The sequence below is a fragment of the Crinia signifera genome, chromosome 7 (assembly GCF_055691185.1).
Source record: "Crinia signifera chromosome 7, ASM5569118v1, whole genome shotgun sequence".
NCBI classification, from domain to species: Eukaryota; Metazoa; Chordata; class Amphibia; order Anura; family Myobatrachidae; genus Crinia; species Crinia signifera.
In genome coordinates, this window is record NC_139223.1 from 3,174,735 (window position 1) to 3,198,120 (window position 23,386).

The 23,386-nt window shown below is 47.6% G+C and overlaps 1 protein-coding gene across 3 annotated transcripts in view; it reads right to left on the reverse strand.

Moving 5' to 3' along the window:
* The window catches only part of LOC146019726 (integrin alpha-M-like), a 99,031-nt gene that overhangs the window by 39,247 nt on the left and 36,398 nt on the right, over positions 1-23,386 (reverse strand). For 2 of the 3 annotated variants that reach the window (XM_083152238.1, XM_083152236.1), the window contains exons 9-18: positions 21,775-21,925; positions 21,352-21,425; positions 18,704-18,836; positions 17,899-18,059; positions 16,743-16,877; positions 13,212-13,448; positions 9,896-10,023; positions 8,416-8,570; positions 4,294-4,439; positions 4,108-4,212 (exon numbers count right to left, since the gene is read on the reverse strand). In XM_083152238.1, coding sequence (XP_083008364.1) covers positions 4,108-4,212; positions 4,294-4,439; positions 8,416-8,570; positions 9,896-10,023; positions 13,212-13,448; positions 16,743-16,877; positions 17,899-18,059; positions 18,704-18,836; positions 21,352-21,425; positions 21,775-21,925 — 1,425 coding nt within the window. The remainder of the gene's footprint in view (positions 1-4,107; positions 4,213-4,293; positions 4,440-8,415; positions 8,571-9,895; positions 10,024-13,211; positions 13,449-16,742; positions 16,878-17,898; positions 18,060-18,703; positions 18,837-21,351; positions 21,426-21,774; positions 21,926-23,386) is intronic. The other variant, XM_083152237.1, reaches the window with a different exon arrangement.

Below are 23,386 nucleotides of genomic sequence, written 5' to 3' on the forward strand. Positions count from 1 at the left end.
ACATATTCAGGATACCCCTGACCCACTGATGGCCGTCCGCAGCATGAAGGACATATACAGGATACCCCTGACCCACTGATGGCCGTCCGCAGCATGAAGGACATATTCAGGATACCCCTGACCCACTGATGGCCATCCGCAGCATGAAGGACATATACAGGATACCCCTGACCCACTGATGGCCATCCGCAGCATGAAGGACATATACAGGATACCCCTGACCCACTGATGGCCATCCGCAGCATGAAGGACATATACAGGATACCCCTGACCCACTGATGGCCGTCCGCAGCATGAAGGACATATACCGGATACCCCTGACTCACTGATGGCCGTCCGCAGCATGAAGGACATATACAGGATACCCCTGACTCACTGATGGCCATCCGCAGCATGAAGGACATATACAGGATACCCCTGACTCACTGATGGCCGTCCTCAGCATGAAGGACATATACAGGATACCCCTGACCCACTGATGGCCGTCCGCAGCATGAAGGACATATACAGGATACCCCTGACCCACTGATGGCCGTCCTCAGCATGAAGGACATATACAGGATACCCCTGACCCACTGATGGCCGTCCGCAGCATGAAGGACATATACAGGATACCCCTGACTCACTGATGGCCGTCCGCAGCATGAAGGACATATACAGGATCCCCCTGACTCACTGATGGCCGTCCGCAGCATGAAGGACATATACAGGATCCCCCTGACTCACTGATGGCCGTCCTCAGCATGAAGGACATATACAGGATACCCCTGACTTACTGATGGCCGTCCTCAGCATGAAGGACATATACAGGATACCCCTGACTCACTGATGGCCATCCTCAGCATGGAGGACATATACAGGATACCCCTGACTCACTGATGGCCTTCCGTAGCATGAAGGACATATACAGGATACCCCTGACCCACTGATGGCCATCCGCAGCATGAAGGCCATATACAGGATACCCCTGACTCACTGTTGGCCATCCGCAGCATGAAGGACATATACAGGATACCCCTGACTCATTGATGGCCATCCGCAGCATGAAGGCCATATACAGGATACCCCTGACTCACTGATGGCCATCCGCAGCATGAAGGCCATATACAGGATACCCCTGACTCACTGATGGCCGTCCTCAGCATGAAGGACATATACAGGATACCCCTGACTCACTGATGGCCATCCTCAGCATGAAGGACATATACAGGATACCCCTGACTCACTGATGGCCATCCGCAGCATGAAGGACATATACAGGATACCCATGACCCACTGATGGCCATCCTCAGCATGAAGGACATATACAGGATACCCCTGACTCACTGATGGCCATCCGCAGCATGAAGGCCATATACAGGATACCCCTGACCCACTGATGACCATCCTCAGCATGAAGGCCATATACAGGATACCCCTGACCCACTGATGGCCATCCTCAGCATGGAGGACATATACAGGATACCCCTGACCCACTGATGGCCATCCTCAGCATGAAGGACATATACAGGATACCCCTGACTCACTGATGGCCATCCGCAGCATGAAGGACATATACAGGATCCCCCTGACTCACTGATGGCCCTCCTCAGCATGGAGGACATATAAAGGATACCCCTGACTCACTGATGGCCATCCTCAGCATGGAGGACATATACAGGATACCCCTGACTCACTGATGGCCGTCCTCAGCATGAAGGACATATACAGGATACCCCTGACTCACTGATGGCCATCCGCAGCATGGAGGACATATACAGGATACCCCTGACTCACTGATGGCCGTCCGCAGCATGGAGGACATATACAGGATACCCCTGACTCACTGATGGCCGTCCGCAGCATGGAGGACATATACAGGATACCCCTGACTCACTGATGGCCGTCCTCAGTATGAAGGACATATACAGGATACCCCTGACCCACTGATGGCCGTCCGCAGCATGAAGGACATATACAGGATACCCCTGACTCACTGATGGCCGTCCGCAGCATGAAGGCCATATACAGGATACCCCTGACCCACTGATGGCCATCCTCAGCATAAAGGACATATACAGGATACCCCTGACTCACTGATGGCCGTCCGCAGCATGAAGGACATATACAGGATACCCCTGACTCACTGATGGCCGTCCGCAGCATGAAGGACATATACAGGATACCCCTGACCCACTGATGGCCGTCCTCAGCATGAAGGCCATATACAGGATACCCCTGACTCACTGTTGGCCATCCGCAGCATGAAGGACATATACAGGATACCACTGACTCACTGGTGGCCATCCTCAGCATGAAGGACATATACAGGATACCCCTGACTCACTGGTGGCCGTCCTCAGCATGAAGGCCATATACAGGATACCCCTGACCCACTGATGGCCGTCCTCAGCATGGAGGACATATACAGGATACCCCTGACTCACTGGTGGCCGTCCGCAGCATGGAGGACATATACAGGATACCCCTGACCCACTGATGGCCATCCTCAGCATGAAGGCCATATACAGGATACCCCTGACTCACTGATGGCCGTCCGCAGCATGAAGGACATATACAGGATACCTCTGACCCACTGATGGCCGTCCGCAGCATGAAGGACATATACAGGATACCCCTGACCCACTGATGGCCATCCTCAGCATGAAGGACATGTACAGGATACCCCTGACCCACTGATGGCCATCCGCAGCATGAAGGACATATACAGGATACCCCTGACTCACTGATGGCCGTCCTCAGCATGAAGGACATATACAGGATACCCCTGACTCACTGATGGCCATCCGCAGCATGAAGGACATATACAGGATACCCCTGACTCTTCGCTGATGGCTCCTAACTATTCAGTGTGGTGTCGTTGATGCTTTGACCATTGTTATTATGCATCCGTTTCTGGTACTGCTTCTGAGTGAGAGCCACGGGCAGGGCTGTAAGGACAGATTAGCCTGTACCGTCTCTTACACACAGGGGGTTATTTTGGTTCACTCTTTCTGACAAATTCCTTCTTAGATGGACAAAACCATGTGCACTGCATGTGGGGTAGATGTAACTTGTGCAGAGAGAGTTAGATTTGGGAGTGGTTTTACTTCAAAGTGAGATCTATATTGCAGTGTAAAATAATGCAGCCAGTATTTACCCTGCACAGAAACAAAATAACTCACCCAAATCTAATTCTCATCTTCCCACCTGCAGCGCACATGGTTTTGTCCATCTAAGAAGGATTTTGTCAGAAAGAGTGAACCAAAATAACCCCCACAGTGTGAGAGGCAGGGGCATCACAAGGCTGCTCTCTGAGAGATTAGCAGCTCAGTTATAGATATAAATGCACTGACAGTGTGATAAATGTGCTGTCTGTACCAGGAGCTAAGGCGCAGATTTATTAAGCTTGGAGAAGAGATAAACTGGAGATAAAGTGGAGATAAAGTGAAAGGAAGCACCAGCCAATGAACTGTGTTTGAAAATGAAAGTTGGGAGTTGATTGGCCGGTGCTTTATCTCTTTTCACTTTATCTCCAGTTTATCTCTTCTCCAGGCTTAATACATCTGCCCCAATGTCTTTTAGAAGAAAGAGAAAGGAAGTCACAGTTATTGTGAGAAAGATTAATGTGAGCTGACTAAAAGTGAACCTGGGACTGAGATACAAATACTACTGAGTGCTGAAGATAATTGTGCTAGTGAAAGAAATACTGTACTTTTTGTGATTTATCATTGATAAGTTATTGTTCTCTGGAATCAAGCCATACCAGCATTACATCCTAATTCTGTTACCCTTGCAAATATATGTGATATGTTATAGTAGGTAAAGCCTAGCCAGAGAGGTGCTTCATCACATTCAGTAAATGACTGATCAGTCTGGGGCTCTGCTAGTCTTCGTAGTAATAATCTGTGTTGCCTTTTCTTTATGTACATACAGTATGTGTTATTGAAAAGCTTAATCATAGTAACTGGCAAACTGCAGTTTGCCTAGTTATAGTCAAAGAGGTGCTGCAGCAGGTAGGATAAGGACGTCTCATCAACTATTAAAGAGAGCTATGGCCTATTGTCTTCCCCTGTACTCATATCCTCTTACATGCCCATTTTTGTATACCAAGGCTTTGCTTTGTACCTCTTTAGAGTAGTTGGTTTGCGAGTTCTCTGTCAGGACAACATTTCCACTTATGGAGAAATTCAGAGCGACCCGTATTGGATACAGCGCGTCGGTCACACATTCCTGAGATACAGAGAGAGAAGATGTGAGGTTGGTGATATCATCCTGTCCAGGGAGGCTTAGGACAAATAGGATGTCACCTACTGGTAGGTGGATGGAGAGGTGATGGCACTTGTCATCACTGGTAAGGCTTGTGTCAATTGAGCGGCCAGCGTCTTGGAATAAAGCCCGTGTGTTTTTCCTCCCGGCATCAAGCATCAGGGTGTACATCAGCAGCCCCACATACCCACCTGGTACAATAAAAGACTGACTGGTGTCAATGGTAGCGTTTACTGTGATGGTAATATAATAGTGTGGCAGGGACAGCATAATTCCACATGAAGTGACTATGGAATATGCAGTCCAGGATTTAGAGCAGCAGCAGGAATGATCAGATCCAGTCCAGGTTTTCTCAATCTGATGTGAATCATAGATTGGCTAATTAACAAGACCTGTGGTTTCCTGTTATATGTTTCTTCAGAACAAAAGGTCAGGGTTCCCAATGCCTTTTAGTGGCTGGACAATAGGCAGGGGGAATATGGAGATAATGCTAGGGATGCGTGGAGTGCAGCTGTATTGTGAAGCTTGTGTGTTGCCTGCTGGAAAACCTGCCATGCTGTAACTTGATAATTGATAAGCTTTTAACCTGGTATGCTGTCTACCTACTGCAAATAAATAACCAGACTTTATTTCCATCTATTGCATGTGATTCCTTGTCCCAATACATAAGTGCTTTATAAGGCTCATGTTGATCCATGACAATAATGACGGCTATACTGGTATCATAAAATATTACCCACCGGTACATCCCCAGTTGTAGTCTCCTTGCGGCTCTTACATATCAGACAGCACCAAATAGGTTCTTTTAAATGGTTTCAGCAGAAAATACTGCATCTTTCTAAGGTACTTGTTTAGTTTCAGGGCAGCAGCGCGACGACGCTCTAGCTATGAATTCTGGCAGCTTGCCAGCTGCTTACTTGTTTAGTTTCAGGGTGGCAGCCCGTGCTGCCTTACTTCTGTCATGTACGTTATCAGCGTCCTACGCTGACTCCTCCAAGGCAGCCCTGCGCTGCTACTGCTAACCTCCTGTGAAGTGAGCGCCTCTCACACAGCACTTGTGCCCGCATGATATCCTCTCTCCTGAGGGCGCCGGGGCGGAGAGGCGCTCCATCTTTGTGAGACGTAGGAGCTTCTCAGACGCTCCAGCAGCAATGCAATGATACACTCTGATCTGGGCGCTCACAGGTTGTTGTGGCACCACAATGACCTGTGAGCGTAGTGACTCCGCGGCAGCTCAGTGGTGACAGTGTGTCTGAATTTTGCGTCTACTGCTTAGACGCTATAGCGTCCAAGTAGTACACGCAAAATTGGCTCACATGTATTCTGTGTCCCTTCGCGGGGCTCGCTGCGCTCGCCACGCTTTGGGCTCGGTGGCTTGCTACGCTCGCCACACTATATTAAATCAACTCCACACCGAGGTGGATAGTGGGGGTATGAAAAGGTCGGGAGGACGCGCACCGCGTCCCCTCGCGGGGCACACTGCGCTCGCCACGCTTCGGGATGGCGTGGATGGTAGGGGTGTTTCAGGAACACAGTCACACATCTGCGCGCTCATACAGTTACTAGGCAACATCTGCGCGGTGAAGGGAGTCTGGCAAGCTGCCAAGATTCATAGCTAGAGTGGGCTCGTGCTGCCCCCGCTGGAGCGTCTGGGACGCTCCTACGTATCACAAAGATGGAGCGCCGGCGCCCTCATGATCCCCTCTCCACAGGACAGAGGATATCATGCGGGCACAAGCTCTGTGTGAGAGGCGCTCACTTCACAGGAGGTTAGGAGTAGGGTGGCCAATCCCGGGATTGGAGTATCCAATAATGGAATTTCGGGATTAGACTGCGCACTCAGACGCTGCCCGGCTGTTTCTGACTCCGCCTGTGCAGCATGATGGTCACGCTGCGCAGGCCACGCCGCCCACTCTGCTGTGACCCCCTTCTCCTGGCCACCAGCACGCCCCTTTCCGCCCACCCACCACCTCTTCTCCTGCGCCTGCCCACCCGCCCCTTCACTTGCGCCCGCCCGGTCCTTCACCTGCAGCCTGCCTGATTCTTCTCTGGCTGCTGATGAGGTGCATGCGCCCAGAGGCACCGTGCACCTCCGAACCCACTCCACTCCCGGCTGCCCGCCTGCCAATGTAAGTAAATGTGCGTGTCGTCCGGTGTGGGGGTGGGTATGGGTTACATGCCTGCGAACTAGGGATGCCAATCCCGGGATTGAGCATTTTTCAATCCCGGGATTGAAAAAATGCCCCGAGATTGGCATCCCTAGTTAGGAGTAGCAGCGCTGCCACCCTGAAACTAAACAACTAAGCAGCTGGCAAGCTGCCAGAATTCAAACAGTCGCTAGGCTGATAGCGTAGCTTAAGGCAGTCTGGCAAGCTGCCAATATTCATAGTTTCAGCATGCTTGCGCTGGCGCCGTGAAACTAAAGTACCCTTTCTAAACCCATGCGGTTCCTGCCTGGGGTGTGGCACTCGGTTGTGGTTGTGGCATCAAAATGTATGAGAGGCTCTGGTTTGGAATATAAGTGTATGAGGGGCTCCTGGACGGCATATAAGTGTGTTAGGGGCTCCTGGATGGCATATAAGTGTGTGAGGGGCTCCTGGATGGCATATAAGTGTATGAGGGGCTCCTGGATGGCATATAAGTGTGTGAGGGGCTCCTGGATGGCATATAAGTGTGTGAGGGGCTACTGGATGGCATATAAGTGTATGATGGGCTCCTGTATGGCATATAAGTGTGTGAGGGGCTACTGGATGGCATATAAGTGTATGAGGGGCTCCTGGATGGCATATAAGTGTGTTAGGGGCTCCTGGATGGCATATAAGTGTATGAGGGTCTCTGGTCTGGCATATAAGTGTGTTAGGGGCTCCTGGATGGCATATAAGTGTATGAGGGGCTCCTGGATGGCATATAAGTGTATGAGGGGCTACTGGATGGCATATAAGTGTATGAGGGGCTCCTGGATGGCGTATAAGTGTGTGAGGGGCTCCTGGATAGCATATAAGTGTATGAGGGGCTACTGGATGGCATATAAGTGTGTGAGGGGCTCCTGGATGGCATATAAGTGTATGAGGGTCTCTGGTCTGGCATATAAGTGTGTTAGGGGCTCCTGGATGGCATATAAGTGTGTGAGGGGCTCCTGGATGGCATATAAGTGTGTGAGGGGCTCCTGGATGGCATATAAGTGTATGAGGGGCTACTGGATGGCATATAAGTGTATGAGGGGCTCCTGGATGGCGTATAAGTGTGTGAGGGGCTCCTGGATAGCATATAAGTGTATGAGGGGCTCCTGGATGGCGTATAAGTGTATGAGGGGCTCCTGGATGGCATATAAGTGTATGAGGGGCTCCTGGATGGCATATAAGTGTATGAGGGGCTCCTGGATGGCATATAAGTGTATGAGGGGCTCCTGGATGGCATATAAGTGTGTGAGGGGCTCCTGGATGGCATATAAGTGTGTGAGGGGCTCCTGGATGGCATATAAGTGTATGAGGGGCTCCTGGATGGCACATAAGTGTATGAGGGGCTCCTGGATGGCACATAAGTGTATGAGGGACTCCTGGATGGCATATAAGTGTATGAGGGGCTCCTGGATGGCATATAAGTGTATGAGGGGCTCCTGGATGGCGTATAAGTGTATGAGGGGCTCCTGGATGGCATATAAGTGTATGAGGGGCTGCTGGATGGCATATAAGTGTGTGAGGGGCTCCTGGATGGCACATAAGTGTATGAGGGGCTCCTGGATGGCACATAAGTGTATGAGGGGCTCCTGGATGGCACATAAGTGTATGAGGGGCTCCTGGATGGCACATAAGTGTATGAGGGCTCTCGTCCAGGATATAAGTGCATGAGGAGGCTCAGATATACGATATATTATGGGTCTCTGAAACATATAAATTGCTTGTGGTGCAGGAGACATAGTAAGGGGCAAATAGGGGCCTAAGATCTGAGACATAGAATTGTGTTAACTCTGTTGCAGTATTGGCCATGCATCTTCACAGGTCACCTGTCTAGGAAGGTAAAATTGTAAAGGTGGTCATCCTACTGTCTATCCAAGGCACCATATTATATATGTGATGCTACGTTCACAATACAACTTGCAACTTTGTACTGCTGCTGTTTGGTGACATTATTCTGATGTGGTGCCATGTACCATGTCCATTTCCTCACCTGAAATTCCTTTGTTCTTCACACGTCTGGCGAAGCACACAGTGATTGTGGTTACAGACTCTTGCCTATGAAGTTCTGCACATTCATAAGAGTGAAGGCGAATTTCACTTGGGTCAAAACTCATGGAGACTGAGACTTCCAAGACGGGACGGGACCTGTTTGGGGGTTAGAGAGAGGATGCACAAAAAGACACAGCAGGTGAAACTACCTCTTCTAGCTTTCGAAGCATTAGCTTCGACCGGGATTACTAGTTAAATATATATATATATATATATATATATATAATTAATTGGACGGACGGCCGGCACATCCACAGCTCCAAGGCTTGCTGTAATGCACTGGGTGCCTTCACCAATAATAGGATAGCACAGCAGGGAAGTGCGGCACTCGCAGCTAATAATGTACACCAGACCAGCAGTAAGTTTGCAAACTTACTGCTGGTCTGGTGTACATTATTAACTGCGAGTGCCGCACTTCCCTGCTGTGCTATATATATATATATATATATATATATATATATATATATATATACGTGTGGGGCGGACCGGCACTCGATTCCTAGCTGGGTATAATATGCTGCGGTGCCTTCCGATACATGGCATACAGAAAAAACAATGGCGGCACTCGTAGGCTTGGTGAAAAAAATTATTTTATCAAAGCATAAATGGTGCAAAAAGATACCGACGTTTCGGGGATCAACCCCGTTTTCAAGGTGCAGGAAAAAACAACAACGTCTATATATATATATATAGATTATGGAGAAGGCCTGGCACTCCCGCAACTGGGTCCGAATACCCCGGTGCCTTCCAGGACAGGTAGATAGAAGTATGGAGGAGGCGTCACTCAAATGGGATTTTTCAAAAGTATATTTGTGGCAAAAGAAAGGACCAACGTTTCGGGGTCTTAATCACCCCTTTGTCAAGGTGCAAGTGGAAATCCGATTTCTGACAAAGGGATGATTTAGACCCCGAAATGTTGGTCCTTTCTTTTGCCACAAATATACTTTTGAAAAATCCCATTTGAGTGCCGCCTCCTCCATACTTTTATATTTATATATATTGAGAGAGAGAGAGAGAGAGAGAGAGAGATTGAACAATGAGAAGGGGTTACACTCTCCCCCTGGTGTGCAGGCAAATAAGAATCAAATCCCAATGCCTGGACACCATCACATTTTCATAAATTCCAATTCCAAATTTCCAAAATGTGATATTATTACATTCTATTAATACAATGTATATTTTATTCACACTAGAGTAGTATTAATGAGAGGTCACATAGGGTAGGATAAGGGTTAGTTGGGTTCGGCCATAGCTAGGAGTAAGTATATACTATATAACTGCAGTACACTACTGACATTCACATTTACAATGTTCATACTTGGACAGTGTGGACATTCTGACAGTGGCCTCTGTATACCAGACAAAGGGGAAGAGGCAGAAGGCAGAACATTAGGTGACATGAGAATATTTCCCATTCTTACCTCAGTAACAGCACTTGCCCCTCGCCCCCCACAGCCAGGTAAGTCAGGTTGTCCTGTTTGTTTAAACTTCCAGTAACAGATCTTCCGAAGTACATGAGATTATCACTGAGCTGACGACCAACAATGCGCTGAGGGAGACAATGGGAGGTCAGCGAAAGCATGCAACTAATGTAGTGTTTGTGCAGCTTGTATTGTGGGGGAAAAAAGAGGTATTGAATTAAATATGAATAATATTCATTTAAAAAAAATGAGATCATTTGGGTATCACAATATAAAGAACATTTATTTTACATTTAATAACGCATTTTACTGGTAGAACTAAATAGTGCACTTAAATTGATAAAATAGTAGGAAGATAGTAAAAGTTGGACTGAGCAATATACTTAGTATGGTCTCCCGCTTGCATATGACCCTGAGTGGAAATTGTTCTCCTTAATTCTTAACTGGAAATCGTGATAGTGGGTATCCATAAACCATGCTGGGATTTGGCCGCTGTTATGTGTTATCTCTGTCCTCTTTATTGGGTGACAGGTTCACAGACGGATGGCAGGCAACCCAAGAGTAAGCCGGTGGTGGTGTCCCAAAGTTATAATCCAGTGTAGGAGGCCAAGTGTCAAGCGGATGTTAACAGTGTAGCGAGCTGTAATAGCGGAGTGTCCATCTGTTATGCTCCGAAGTCCAATATGAGTAAAATCTCTGTATGCTGACGCGTTTCGTTGTCCAAACTGACAACTTTTTCAAAGGGATACTGCTCAGTGTCTGGTCAGGCTATTTATACCTTTCTAAGAGGTGCAGGTCCCAAAGTAGGACTCTGAAAAAGCCCTCTGTTAGGGCGAAACGCGTTAGTGGTACTCCCAGCAAGTGGCATCCCGTCATCCAGCACAGAAATCTGCAGTATTTACTGTCAAATCCAGGCGCACAGGAGAAATTGGTATAATCCAACCTGACGCCACACAGCAGGAGTGGATGCAGCGTTAAGGAGAACTCCGGGGAGGGAGCCGGAAAGTGGTGATGTGAGTGAGAGAGATGCCGCCCACTGCACTTCTAACATCAGGCTCGGCAAGGTGGGTGCGAGCAGAGACCAGCCAGATCATCCTCGGTCCGCTCCCCACCCACCTACAAACCGGAGGGGATGCAGTTAAAATCCCGGCGGTCGGGATCCCGGCGTTCAGAATACCGACGCTGGAATCCCGACCGCCGAAATCCCGACCGCCGAAATCCCGACCGCCGAAATCCCGACACATTCTCCCTCCGTGGGTGTCCACAACACCCCTGGAGGGAGAATAAATTAGTGTACCGAGCGTAGCGAGGCACCGGGCCCGCTGCGTGGCGAGCGCAGCGAGCCCGCAAGGGGGGGGGGCGATCCACGTCCCCCCTTGTCGGCATTTCGGCTGTCGGGATTCCGGTGTCGGGATTCTGAACGCCGGGATCCCGACCGCCGGGATTTAATACTGAATCCAACCTGAGGGACACACCAGCTCTGACCCACAGCTGCACCCCGAGCGCACAGAGGCGCAGGTGAGAGATGCGTTGACCACGCACATACAAACAGTACCACTCATTGCACAGATAGAAAACGGTGGACTATTGCCATGTTTATACGGAAAATTGCCCTATAGAGATATTGGCTGTCAAACTAAAAATTTAAATACTTGTGGTAATAATTGAACTAAATTTAAGACATAATAGTTTCTGGATGCTGGACCGGGAGCACTTTACATTTTAAAGTGGAATATACAAATTCAATTCCAATCTTTTCATTATTTCATATTTATTGCACAATGAGCTAATGCATTCCTTGTTAATGTTTGTTTGTAGGTGGCCACCTAGAATATATACACATTTTGGTACTTGTGAGTTATCCGGGCGTCCGATTTTTAAATCGGGTCGGATCGGGCACATCGCATCGCATCGCATGCGACCATCGGATGCGATGCGATGCGATGCGATGACCCGATTTTTCCATAGGAATCAATGTTAAAATGGACTGAGTCCATTTTAACATGGAATTCAATGGGAAAAAGGGGTCCTTTTCATACCCCTACTATCCAAGTGGGCATGGAGTTGGATATAAACCTGTGGCGAGCGTAGCGAGCCACCGAGCCCGAAGCGTGGCGAGCGTAGCGAGCCCCGTGAGGGGACACGGAATACCGTCCCCTCGCGGGGCTCGCTTCGCTCGCCACGCTTCGGGCTCGGTGGCTCGCTACGCTCGCCACAGGTTTATATCCAACTCCATGCCCACTTGGATAGTAGGGGTATGAAAAGGACCCCTTTTTCCCATTGAATTCCATGTTAAAATGGACTCAGTCCATTTTAACATTGATTCCTATGGAAAAATCGGGTCATCGCATCCGATGGTCGCATGCGATGCGATGCGATGCGATATCGCATCGCATCGCATCTGATTGTATGCCTTAACTTAAGGCATACAATCAAAAAATCGGACGCCCAGATAACTCACAAGTACCCACATTTTTATATCAAATAAAAATAAATACGATATACCATTGGGTATCATTACAAACTATTAATGTGAGTGCATTTATCCATGGTGCCTTTATTTAGTATTTTTTACATTTAATATTAGCGCAGCAACTCAATTTTTTTGGTCATATATCACTCACACTCAGACAAGCTTTCTCAGGGAAATGAGTATCACTCACACTCAGGGAAATGAGTATCACTCACACTCAGGGAAATAAGTATCACTCACACTCAGGCAAGCATTCTCAGGGAAATGAGTATTCACTCACACTCAGGCAAATGAGTATCACTCACACTCAGGCAAGCATTCTCAGGGAAATGAGTATTCATTCACACTCAGACAAGCTTTCTCAGGGAAATGAGTATCACTCACACTCAGGGAAATGAGTATCACTCACACTCAGGCAAATGAGTATCACTCACACTCAGGCAAATGAGTATCACTCACACTCAGGCAAGCTTTCTCAGGGAAATGAGTATCACTCACACTCAGGCAAATTAGTATCACTCACACTCAGGCAAGCATTCTCAGGGAAATGAGTATCACTCACACTCAGGGAAATGAGTATCACTCACACTCAGGATGAGCTCCTTCAGGGCAAAGTTCAGTATGAATTGAATGATTTACACTCCCTGTAGATCCTGCTTCCAGTTGTGGGCAGTCTAAGGTTCATTATGATGTCATACAATGAGCTACATCAGAACTGGCTTAGTAAGCGTATGAGACTAAAGCCAGTATAGCAACATGTCGGACATCTTACACTGAAATGAGGCTGGGATGTCCGATATATCTTTTGTGGCTCTTATGGTGTAACACATAATGACCACTCACCTGACTATACAAGGTGTGAAAGCCCCCAGGGTCACCAACAAAGATATAAATAGCCCCTCGATTGTTGTCCTCACAGGGGGCACCGATGGCCAGGTCAGGAAACGTATCTCCATTTAGGTCTGGCAGAACAGAGATGGCAGAACCAAAATGACCCTCAGACTGGCTGTTGTCACCGTGAAGAGTCTGAGGGCATGTGATGGTGATGAAGGTCTCACTGGGGACATGTGAACTTGTGGCCTGAAACCAAACATATTTAATGGATGAAACAAGGATAATCTATGGGGAGACAAATGTGATATGTCTACAATATATATATTATATATAATATGTGTCGTGTAGTGGAGAGTCTCAGAGGGACAGTAGATGTATGATGGGGTGTCGTGTAGTGGAGACTCTCAGAGGGACACTAGATGTATGATGGGGTGATGTGTAGTGGAGACTCTCAGAGGGACAGTGATGTATGATGGGGTGTTGTGTAGAGGAGGCTCTCAGAGGGACAGTAGATGTATGATGGAGTCTTGTGTAATGGAGACTCTCAGAGGGACAGTAGATGTATGATGGGGTGTCGTGTAGTGGAGACTCTCAGAGTGACAGTAGATGAATGATGGGGTGTTGTGTAGTGGAGACTCTCAGAGGGACAGTAGATGAATGATGGGTTGTTGTGTAGTGGAGACTCTCAGAGGGACAGTAGATGAATGATGGGTTGTTGTGTAGTGGAGACTCTCAGAGGGACAGTAGATTAATGATGGAGTGTTGTGTAGTGGAGACTCTCAGAGGGACAGTAGATGAATGACGGAGTGTTGTGTAATGGAGAATCTCAGAGGGACTGTAGATGAATGATGGTGTGTTGTGTAGTGGAGACTCTCAGATGGACAGTAGATGTATGATGGAGTGTTGTGTAGTGGAGACTCTCAGAGGGACAGTAGATGTACGATGGGGTGTTGTGTAGTAGAGACTCTCAGAGGGACAGTAGATGTATGATGGGGAGTTGTGTAGTGGAGACTCTCAGAGGGACAGTAGATGTATGATGGGGTGGTGTGTAGTGGAGACTCTCAGAGGGACAGTAGATGAATGATGGGATGTTGTGTAGTGGAGACTCTCAGAGGGACAGTAGATGAATGATGGGGTGTTGTGTAGTGGAGATTCTCAGAGGGACAGTAGATGAATGATGGGGTGTCGTGTAGTGGAGACTCTCAGAGGGACAGTGATGTATGATGGGGTGTTGTGTAGTGGAGACTCTCAGAGGGACAGTAGATGAATGATGGGTTGTTGTGTAGTGGAGACTCTCAGAGGGACAGTAGATGTATGATGGGGTGTCATGTAGTGGAGACTCTCAGAGGGACAGTAGATGAATAATGGAGTGTTGTGTAGTGGAGACTCTCAGAGGGACAGTAGATGAATAATGGAGTGTTGCGTAGTGGAGACTCTCAGAGGGACAGTAGATGTATGATGGGGTGATGTGTAGTGGAGACTCTCAGAGGGACAGTAGATGAAAGATGGGGTGTTGCGTAGTGGAGACTCTCAGAGGGACAGTAGATGTATGATGGGGTGGTGTGTAGTGGAGACTCTCAGAGGGACAGTAGATGAATGATGGGGTGTCGTGTAGTGGAGACTCTCAGAGGGACAGTGATGTATGATGGGGTGTTGTGTAGTGGAGACTCTCAGAGGGACAGTAGATGAATGATGGGGTGTTGTGTAGTGGAGACTCTCAGAGGGACAGTAGATGTATGATGGGGTGTCATGTAGTGGAGACTCTCAGATGGACAGTAGATGAATAATGGAGTGTTGTGTAGTGGAGACTCTCAGAGGGTCAGTAGATGTACGATGGAGTGTTGTGTAGTGGAGACTCTCAGAGGGACAGTAGATGTACGATGGGGTGTTGTGTAGTGGAGACTCTCAGAGGGACAGTAGATGTACGATGGGGTGTTGTGTAATGGAGACTCTCAGAGGGACAGTAAATGTACGATGGGGTGTTGTGTAGTGGAGACTCTCAGAGGGACATTAGATGAATGATGGGGTGGTGTGTAGTGGAGACTCTCAGAGGGACAGTAGATGAATGATGGGCTGGTGTGTAGTGAATACTCTCAGAGGGACAGTGGATGAATGATGGGATGTTGTGTAGTGGAGACTCTCAGAGGGACAGTAGACGAATGATGGGGCGTTGTGTAGTGGAGACTGTCAGAGGGACTGTAGATGTATGATGGGGCGTTGTGTAGTGGAGACTCTCAGATGGACAGTAGATGAATGATGGGGTAATATGTAGTGGAGATTCTAAGAGGGACAGTAGATGTATGATGGGGCGATGTGTAATGGAGACTCTCAGATGGACAGTAGATGTATGATGGGGTGTTGTGTAGTGGAGACTCTCAGAGGGACAGTGATGTATTAAGGGGTGTTGTGTAGTGGAGACTCTCAGAGGGACAGTAGATGAATGATGGGGTGTTGTGTAGTGGAGATTCTCAGAGGGACAGTAGATGTACGATGGGGTGTCGTGTAGTGGAGACTCTCAGATGGACAGTAGATGTATCATGGGGTGATGTGTAGTGGAGACTCTCAGAGGGACAGTAGATGTACGATGGGGTGTTGTGTAATGGAGACTCTCAGAGGGACAGTAGATGTACGATGGGGTGTTGTGTAGTGGAGACTCTCAGAGGGACAGTAGATGTATGATGGGGTGGTGTGTAGTGGAGACTCTCAGAGGGACAGTAGATGAATGATGGGGTGTCGTGTAGTGGAGACTCTCAGAGGGACAGTGATGTATGATGGGGTGTTGTGTAGTGGAGACTCTCAGAGGGACAGTAGATGAATGATGGGGTGTTGTGTAGTGGAGACTCTCAGAGGGACAGTAGATGAATGATGGGTTGTTGTGTAGTGGAGACTCTCAGAAAGACAGTAGATGTATGATGGGGTGTTGTGTAATGGAGACTCTCAGAGGGACAGTGATGTATTAAGGGGTGTTGTGTAGTGGAGACTCTCAGAGGGACAGTAGATGAATGATGGAGTGTTGTGTAGTGGAGACTCTCAGAGGGACAGTAGATGTATGATGGGGTGTCATGTAGTGGAGACTCTCAGAGGGACAGTAGATGAATAATGGAGTGTTGTGTAGTGGAGACTCTCAGAGGGACAGTAGATGTATGATGGAGTGTTGTGTAGTGGAGACTCTCAGAGGGACAGTAGATGTATGATGGAGTGTTGTGTAATGGAGACTCTCAGAGGGACAGTAGATGTATGATGGAGTGTTGTGTAGTGGAGACTCTCAGAGGGACAGTAGATGTATGATGGAATGTTGTGTAGTGGAGACTCTCAGAGGGACAGTAGATGAATGATGGGGTGTTGTGTAGTGGAGACTTTCAGAGGGACAGTAGATGAATGATGCATGTTGTGTAGTGGAGACTCTCAGAGGGACAGTAGATGTATGATGTGGTGTTGTGTAGTGTAGAGTCTTAGAGGGACAGTAGATGAATGGTAGGGTCTTGTGTAGTGGAGACACTCAGAGCTTAATATAGAATGTTACTTCAGTTAAGGTCTAACCTGGGTGATGGGACACAGGTACACTCGTCCACCTGCGCCTTCTGGTGAGTAATATGTTGGTGCCCCAACTAGAAGCAGCGGTTGAGAAGAATCCTCTCGGACTACATTCAGTACAGAACCAAAATATGACCCGATCTGAAAGGACAATTTTTCAAATGGATAGCAATTAATATATGCAATGGGTGTGGTATAGGGTTGCGACAGTCAGGATCCCGACAGTCATTATCCCGACATCGGGATCCCAACTGGCCGGACCCAGACAGCATGGTGAGCGCAATAAAGCCCCTTGAGGGCTCGCTGCGGGCGCGGTGGCTCGCTACGCTTGCCATCTTTTCTATTCTCCCTCTATGGGGGTCGTGGACCCCCACGAGGGAGAATAGGCGATGGCCATCCGGCACCCGTGTGGCGGGGATTTGACTGTCAGGATCCCGACGTTGGGTAAATGAATGTCAGGATCCCGACTGTCGGGACCCCTTCCTGCACCCCTCTATATTCTCTCTCCCACCTACTGTTCCGCCCTCCTTCCACTCTTGGGATTATGTCACCATTGTCAGTATTTTCTATCTATATGTACGTTCCACCTTGTCATTATTATATGTCTCTTGTACAATCATATATCCCACATTATCAATACTATCTGTAGCTATTTATAATTAGCTTCTGTCATCTTTCAAACACAGCCTGTAACAAGACAGCTAATTGGTGTGATCCAGATGACGTTTGTCTGGTCTGATCACATCCTCACACACCTTAAATGAAGGGGACCTAAACAATTATTTTACCCCTATGGGGATAAATTGGGGGGATCCTTCTTTTGGAGACTTTAAAAGCTGTTAGGGCAACTAGAGCACGGCAGAGAGGCTGAGTTGGATGGACAGACAAGTCAAATTATATCATCTTCATCACCATCATATAAACCCAACCTATCCGATCTACTGAAGGCGTGTATAGGGGAACAGGAGAAAGAAGAAATATCTCAGCTGTATTCTCTGTATGGACAGGTCCCTCAACAGCCGACACCTAAACTGTGTGGCCTGAGCTCTCCCTTTTCCATCAGTACATTGTTGAGTCTCCACCTCTGAGGTCACAGACCATGACCATCTCTGGTCCACCCATATAACACCCGTCTTTTGTGCGAATGCTCAGCAGATGTTACCCGTTTCCACCTCAGGGTCACCTTATCTCCCCTGACTTCAGCTGCATGGCTCCATAGGGAGGTGTTTGGGTCTCTGCTGTATATAAAGACACTCCCCTGATGTTGGTACCTAGGTGCTCCAATTGCAACCAAATCCGGTCCCATTTGTTGCAAAGCGTAACCTGGGGAAAGCAATCAGCAGACGGTAAACATGTATCAATGGGATCCCACCCTTCATTCATCACTTTATAATCCAAGTGTAGGCATCATTGACACTACTGCCCCAATGATGGTACTCGGAGGGTCATCACTTGGGGGCTTACCTATGTATATGCAAATATATGTAACCAAGATCTCTGAATGTACTACCATGTGGTTTTATATCTGGTTACTGATATCCTTCAGTGGGGTGCCGGACGGCTCCCCGACAGTCGGGATTCCGACAGTCTTTCCTCCGACGTCGGAATCCCGACTGCTCCCTCATGGGGGTCCACGACCCCCATAGAGGGAGAATAAAATAGGTGGCGAGCGCATCTCGCCACCGTGCCCGCAGCGTGGTGAGCGCAGCGAGCCCGCAAGGTGCTTTATTGCGCTCCCCACGCTGTGCAGTCGGGATTCCGACGTCTGACTAATGACTGTTGGGCTACTATACCACACCCCTTCAGTGCTGGGGAAACCACATTTTTTTTATTACATATTTATTAAATATCTGGTGTAAATATGATTTCTCATTGCGTCAATTTCCATATATTTAGTTACACGTTAATCATACAGTAACAGAGACTGCAAACTACAGATATATCACGTACAAATGACATTATCTCACCCAGATAGGAGTCCTTCATGTCAGCCTGATCCCTTGTGACATTTATCCATGTGCCATTCTGCTGCCTGGTCCTGTAGGCATATGCCCCACCTGACCAGTCATATGCACCAACTGCCCCGAGGATCGCCCCGTTCTGATGAAGGAAAACACAGTTAGTGAGGAGATCCCCAGATTTAGTTCCTTTTGAGCTTTGGGGCCTATTTATCAAACATTTCAGCCCTGCCAATTATGCATAACAACAATTCTGCAGGATTATCCCAGAGACAAGAGAGGAAGAGAGCTGGAGAGGTACTTCAATGTACAGCACTGGAGAGTCACCTCCGAGGTACAGAACTGGAGAGTCCCTCCGATGTACCGAACTGGAGAGTCCCTCCGAGGTACAGAACTGGAGAGTCCCTCCGAGGTACAGAACTGGAGAGTCCCTCCGAGGTACAGAACTGGAGAGTCCCTCCGAGGTACAGAAGTAGAGAATCACTCCGAGGTACAGAACTGGAGAGTCCCTCCGAGGTACAGAACTGGAGAGTCCCTCGGAGGTACAGAACTGGAGAGTCACTCCGAGGTACAGAACTGGATAGTCCCTCCGAGGTACAGAAGTGGAGAGTCCCTCTGAGGTACAGAACTGGAGAGTCCCTCCGAGGTACAGAACTGGAGAGTCCCTCCGAGGTACAGAACTGAAGAGTCACTTTGAGATACAGAACTGAAGAGTCACTTTGAGGTACAGAACTGGAGAGTCACTCCGAGGTACAGAACTGAAGAGTCACTTTGAGGTACAGCCCCACACACATAATGTTGCACAGTATTGCCCCTTACACATATACCCCACATTAGGAATGCCCTCACACACATAACGCCACACAGTACTGCCCTCATACTGTAGCTAACGTAACCCTATAGAAGCCTCTGGACATCTTTCTGCAGCGCAGAGTGAGGGATCTGACACGGTAGCTATGTGATATTTATGTAGTTATGTGATATAGTGTGATATTGTGTATGGGTGTAATGTTGTGTGATGTTGTGTAACTGTGTGATATAGTGTAGCTGTTTGATGTAGTGTGTCACGCACCGGAGGCTTGCCTCCACAGCAGGGAGCATCCAGCGGGGTGTGCGTGGTGGCAGGCAGCGTTGCAGGCTCGGGCTGGTGAGGCAACATCTCCAGATAGGGTGGCTAGAAGGGTATCTGTTGCGGTGATGATCTCCATCTCCATCTGAGGCTCGTGTGGGGTATTGGTGCTGGAGGCTGGGAGCTGTTGTACTCTGGATCCTGCAGGTGTTCTCTTTGCAGGGGGGTGCCATGTTGGAAACTGGATCAGACCATTCTCCCTGAGTCCCTGTGCTATCGTTTAATCCACTTCCTTAAAAGGGATCAGGTTTTCTGGGCCACTACTTCTAGTCGCTTACCTGTGTTAGTGCTACAGTCCTGAGCTCCTGAGTTAACCCTCGCTACGCCTGTCCTAGTCGCTGTCACTTGAGCCTTGCGGTGCTGCCTCTGCTCTCAGCTTGCCACGTGGTCTCTGGGTCTTATGCTGGAAGGTATCCTGATTCTGACAGTTACCAAAGTGTTTAGTGTCGACAGTCAGTGTCAACTTCCAGTGTCAACAGCCAGTGTCCAGTGTCGACTCCTAGCTTTCCAGTGTTGACTTCCAGTGCCCAGTGTTGACTGCCAATGTCCAGTGTCAACAGCCAGTACTTTAGTCTACCTGCTGGAGAATGGTTCTGTGGCTTTGTGCTCCACCATTGTTCCTGTCCAACCTGCTGTTGCTCCTGTCCAGTGTTCCTTAAAGGTAACCAGTGCTGCAGTGATCCACCAGTGTGCTGCAGGGGACCCACCTCTCTCCTGCTGGGATAGCTTCTCAGTGTTCACAGTTATCCGCAGCTGTCTCCATTATTTGTTCACAGTTATCCAAAGCCATCTCCAAGTGTTCACAGTTGTTCACAGGCATCTCCAAGTGTTCACAGTTGTTCACAGCCCTCTCCAAGTGTTCAGTTATCCACAGCCATCTCCAAGGGTTCACAGTTATTCACAGTCATCTCCAAGTCTTCACAGTCGTCTCCAAGTCTTCATAGTTTTTCACAGCCGTTTCCAAGTTCCTTCCCAGTCGTCTCCAAGTTCTTCAGTCATTCCCAAGGTCTCAAGGTATTCAACAGCCATCTCCAAGTTCTTCACAGTTCTTCACAGCCATCTCCAAGTTCTTCACAGTTCCCCACAGTAGTCGCCAACTGTAGTTGTTCCCAAGTTGTTCACAGTCATCTAAAAGTTCTTCACAATCATCTCCAAGTTCCCAGTGTATTTCACAGTTGTATTCAAGTTCTGAGAAACAGTCTGTCAAGCGATATACAAACTGCTTCTGTTATCACTGTTGCCTGTGTTCACTGTATTTCAAGTATCTGTTTTGCTTGTGAATTCATTGAGGTTTATTCTTAGACTGTACGGTTAGACTTTATTATTAAATCTTCTAAACCTCACTCAACTATCCTCCATCTATCCTGTACTTTGGTACATGAGAAAGGTCTACATTCATCCACTCACTTCCACTTCCTCAGCTGCCTCCTCCCTGCCAGTCAAACAAAAACCCTAAAGTGTGACATAGTGTGGGTAATGACATACAATGGAAGCACTCGGACAGAGAGGGATCATATTCACCACTTACTGGTGTCAAGATTGCACTAAACCCTTCCTGAGACATTTCCATCTGAAACGAACTTGTAGTCAGTGACTTTGTACCTGGTAACAGAAGGAAAGATCAGAAACATTAGAGGAGATGTCTGATGGATAGAGAGAGAGAGAGAGAGAGATGGAATAGTGGAATAGGAGAGAGGGTCACGGAAGAAGAGGAGAGCGGTCAGGGACACAGAGACATAAGAGGAAGATGTCAGAAAGATGGAGAGAGAGAAGAGGTCAGATGGATGACTGGACATTGGAGCATAAGACTTTAAAAGCATTTATATGCCCTACCAACTCCCCCAATCCTGACTTGAATGTTAAGTTTTTGTTATTTGTAGTGTGAATACTTATGCTACATTTTAATTGGAGTTGTGAACCGGCCTGTTTTTGCTGGTTTCGGTCTTGTTACCTTCAATGGTGAAGATCTTCTCCTGTAGTTCTTTCTGGATGTTGGCCAGAGCAGAGAAATTTGTAACATTAAGCACGTGGTCCTTAGGGTCTGGAGATGCGATTCCTACCAGCTCCTGTTTAGCAGATTCTTTTGTGGAAGCATCTCCCACCTATACATCATGTGGAGAAGGTTGATGGTGGTCTCAGTAAGTAGAACAGTACTCTATATATATATAAAAAAAAACAGACTATACTCAACTGGGCCCCTTGGTGCTCAATGATCCCTTGGCAGAAGCTTAGGTTGCTTATTGAATGATCTGATGCTATTTTCTAGATTTATTGGACCAGAGAACTCTTATTGTTGATGGCTTTGATGTTCTGACACTGAATAATACGTTTTTGGTTATCAACTTTTAACCGTTGGGCTTACTCTGTCTAGCACCAAGAACTTGATTGTAACTCTTCAAGACACCTTCTCAGCTTTCATCTGTGATCCTAATGGGCTATTCAATTTCCATCAATGTGGACGTATTCCTGACCCAATCACGAAGATCAGACCCATTGCCCCAAATTTTCTTTGGATCATCAGAATTAGTAACAAGCTAACTTTGATTAGTGCTAAGGTGTATGAGGACCTGTTGTCCCATAAAAACGTTGAAAAGAACCTAGTTTTAAGCATGTTATTCTATTTAGATTCAAATATATGAGGGGACATCACCTGCTGAATGTTTTTACATGTTATGATGAGGATACCCTTGGCCGAGTTAAGGACTGGACACAGTGTTAGGGGTGTGATTGTTTGCAGGTTCAATTGGAGAAACATTCCGCCCCCTTCCCCCCCATTTTACCTCACCTCTCCATCAGCTCTACCCTAGCCAAGCCATGAGAAATATATTGAGGAGGCTCCCCTGAATTGTAGGAATAAATGACAGAGAGCAAATCTATTTTAAACAAGTTCCGAATCTGCTGCTGTCCTTAACCCCTTACCGCCGCAGCCTGTTTTTGCCTTCCTGACAGAGCCCTTTTTTTCAAATCTGACATGTATCACTTTATGTGGGGATAACTTTTTATTGCTTTTACTTATCCCAGTGATTTTGAGATTGTTTTCTCGTGACACATTGTACTTTAAGTTAGTGGTAAATTTTGGTCGATACAGTCTGTTTTTTTTTGTGAAAAATACCAAAATGTCGTAAAAAAATTGAACATTTTGCAATTTGCAAAATGTTAAATTTTCTGCTTGTGAGACAAATAATCATACCACTCAAAATAGTTAATAACTAACAAAGACCATATGTGTACTTTATTTTACCATCATTATTTCAACCTCCTTTTAATTTTTTGGACACTAGGGGGCAGCAGAGACAAAATTATACACAGAACACAGAAAACGCTGCAATTGGCTGTTCACATTTGAACAGCCAATCGCAGCGATCGCCGATGGGGGGGGGCGCATCGCTGCCCCCCCTGGGCTACGAGGGAAGATGTCTGCTGTCAGGGACAGCAGCCATCGTCCCTCTGTCACCGCGTCTATAGACGCGGTGACAGTTTAAAGTCATGACGTACATTTATGCCATGCGTCGGGAAGTACATCCCGGCCATGACGTAAATGTACGTCAAATGTCGGGAAGGGG